General features: G+C 29.7%; 1 protein-coding gene across 1 annotated transcript in view; it reads left to right on the top strand.

Annotated features, from left to right (window-relative positions):
• TEX9 (testis expressed 9) overlaps window positions 1-1,469 on the top strand; it is a 47,203-nt gene that overhangs the window by 18,690 nt on the left and 27,044 nt on the right. Inside the window, exon 5 of the mRNA XM_003784633.1 lies at window positions 1,397-1,442. Within this exon, the coding sequence (XP_003784681.1) occupies window positions 1,397-1,442 (46 nt within the window). The remainder of the gene's footprint in view (window positions 1-1,396; window positions 1,443-1,469) is intronic.

The raw sequence follows: 1,469 nt of genomic DNA on the forward strand, positions 1-1,469 counted from the left end.
ATTAAATTATATTTCAATAAACCTGAAAAAAATTGAATACCATTAATGTTAGGTCTAACTACTGGCAGTACAATGATGGGTACAAACACCTGATCTTGCTCTCAAGCAATTAATGCCTAGTTTGTTGCTTTTGAATTTTTTTAGTATACTACTATTTTATATCATTAGATATACACATGTACATGTATATATAACATGAAGCTATACCACTAACTTGAAGTATACCATTATTTTATATCATTTGATATGCACATGTATGTGTTTGTATAACATGAAACATAATGTTTTCTGATATTTTATGAAAAAAGATATTTAACAGTTATCAAAATTCCAAAATTTGAATTACAGAGAACAGTTATGCTTTTATCCAGTAAACTAAAGGATCAATCAAAATGATGGTAACAATAGATGGTCCCTAGTTTCTGTTGAAGCAAATAAGAGACTGATTTTACAAGCATAAAAAATAAATCTATTGATTTTTGTTGTGATTTTGTTTGCTAAAATTTCCACCTAGATCAGATTTCTTTCTTTCTTTCTTTTTTTTTTATTTTTGAGACAGAGTCTCACTATTCTGCAGACCCCCATATAATCCTTGTTTTAAACTACAAACATATTTTGGAAAGCCTTGTGTATAACAGTGAATTACAAGTTAGATGTATTATTCATTCATTCATTCACGAAATATTTAGTAGCAATTTAATAGCCTGCATGTCAGGTACTATGCCAAGCCCTAGTCATAGAGCAGTGAACAAGGCAGATACGATTTCTGTCCTTTAGAGTGGACAGTGTAATGGTGAAAATGGACACTACCCAAGTATTTATGTGCATTAGAAGAATGGTGACATTGAGTGAGCTTGCAGTAAATAAAATTTCTGTGGTGAATTATTTGTAAAAAAAAATTAGTAAAATGTATGCAGCTGATTATGATTTCCTTATGATTTCCATTCATTGGCATTTTTGCTACATTTTCTCACAAAAATATTGGTATAGTAGTGTATCATCTCAAAGGTCAGTTACTTAACCAAAGTACTTTTTTTTTTTAGTTTACAATTTTATTTTATTTTAAATTTCAGATTGATATGAGGGTACATAGGACTACATTATATTGTTTGCATTTGTAAGGTAAAGTCTGAGTTGTAGTTGTATCCTTCACCCAGGAAGTATGCCATATACCTGTACATTATAAAACCCATTAAGTGGGAGCTTACCACCCTCCCAGCATTTTTCTTGTTAATGAAATCATTCAAAATAAGTTAATGTGTAGGTAACTAGAATTATAGTACAATCACCTTGATAGTTGTATACTTTCTCTTTCAAATATAATTACTGTTGAATTTCATTGTCTGAGCTTAGTGTTATCTACCATTAATGTATGATGTTTATTTTTGGTCTGTAGAGGTCTATTATCTGAAGGCATAGTTCAACTTCATTCAGAAACTAAGGTATGAAATTAAATTTTCTGTGAATTC

Source organism: Otolemur garnettii, unplaced genomic scaffold (assembly GCF_000181295.1).
Source record: "Otolemur garnettii isolate 467f Iridium unplaced genomic scaffold, OtoGar3 scaffold00011, whole genome shotgun sequence".
In the NCBI taxonomy this organism is placed as follows: domain Eukaryota; kingdom Metazoa; phylum Chordata; class Mammalia; order Primates; family Galagidae; genus Otolemur; species Otolemur garnettii.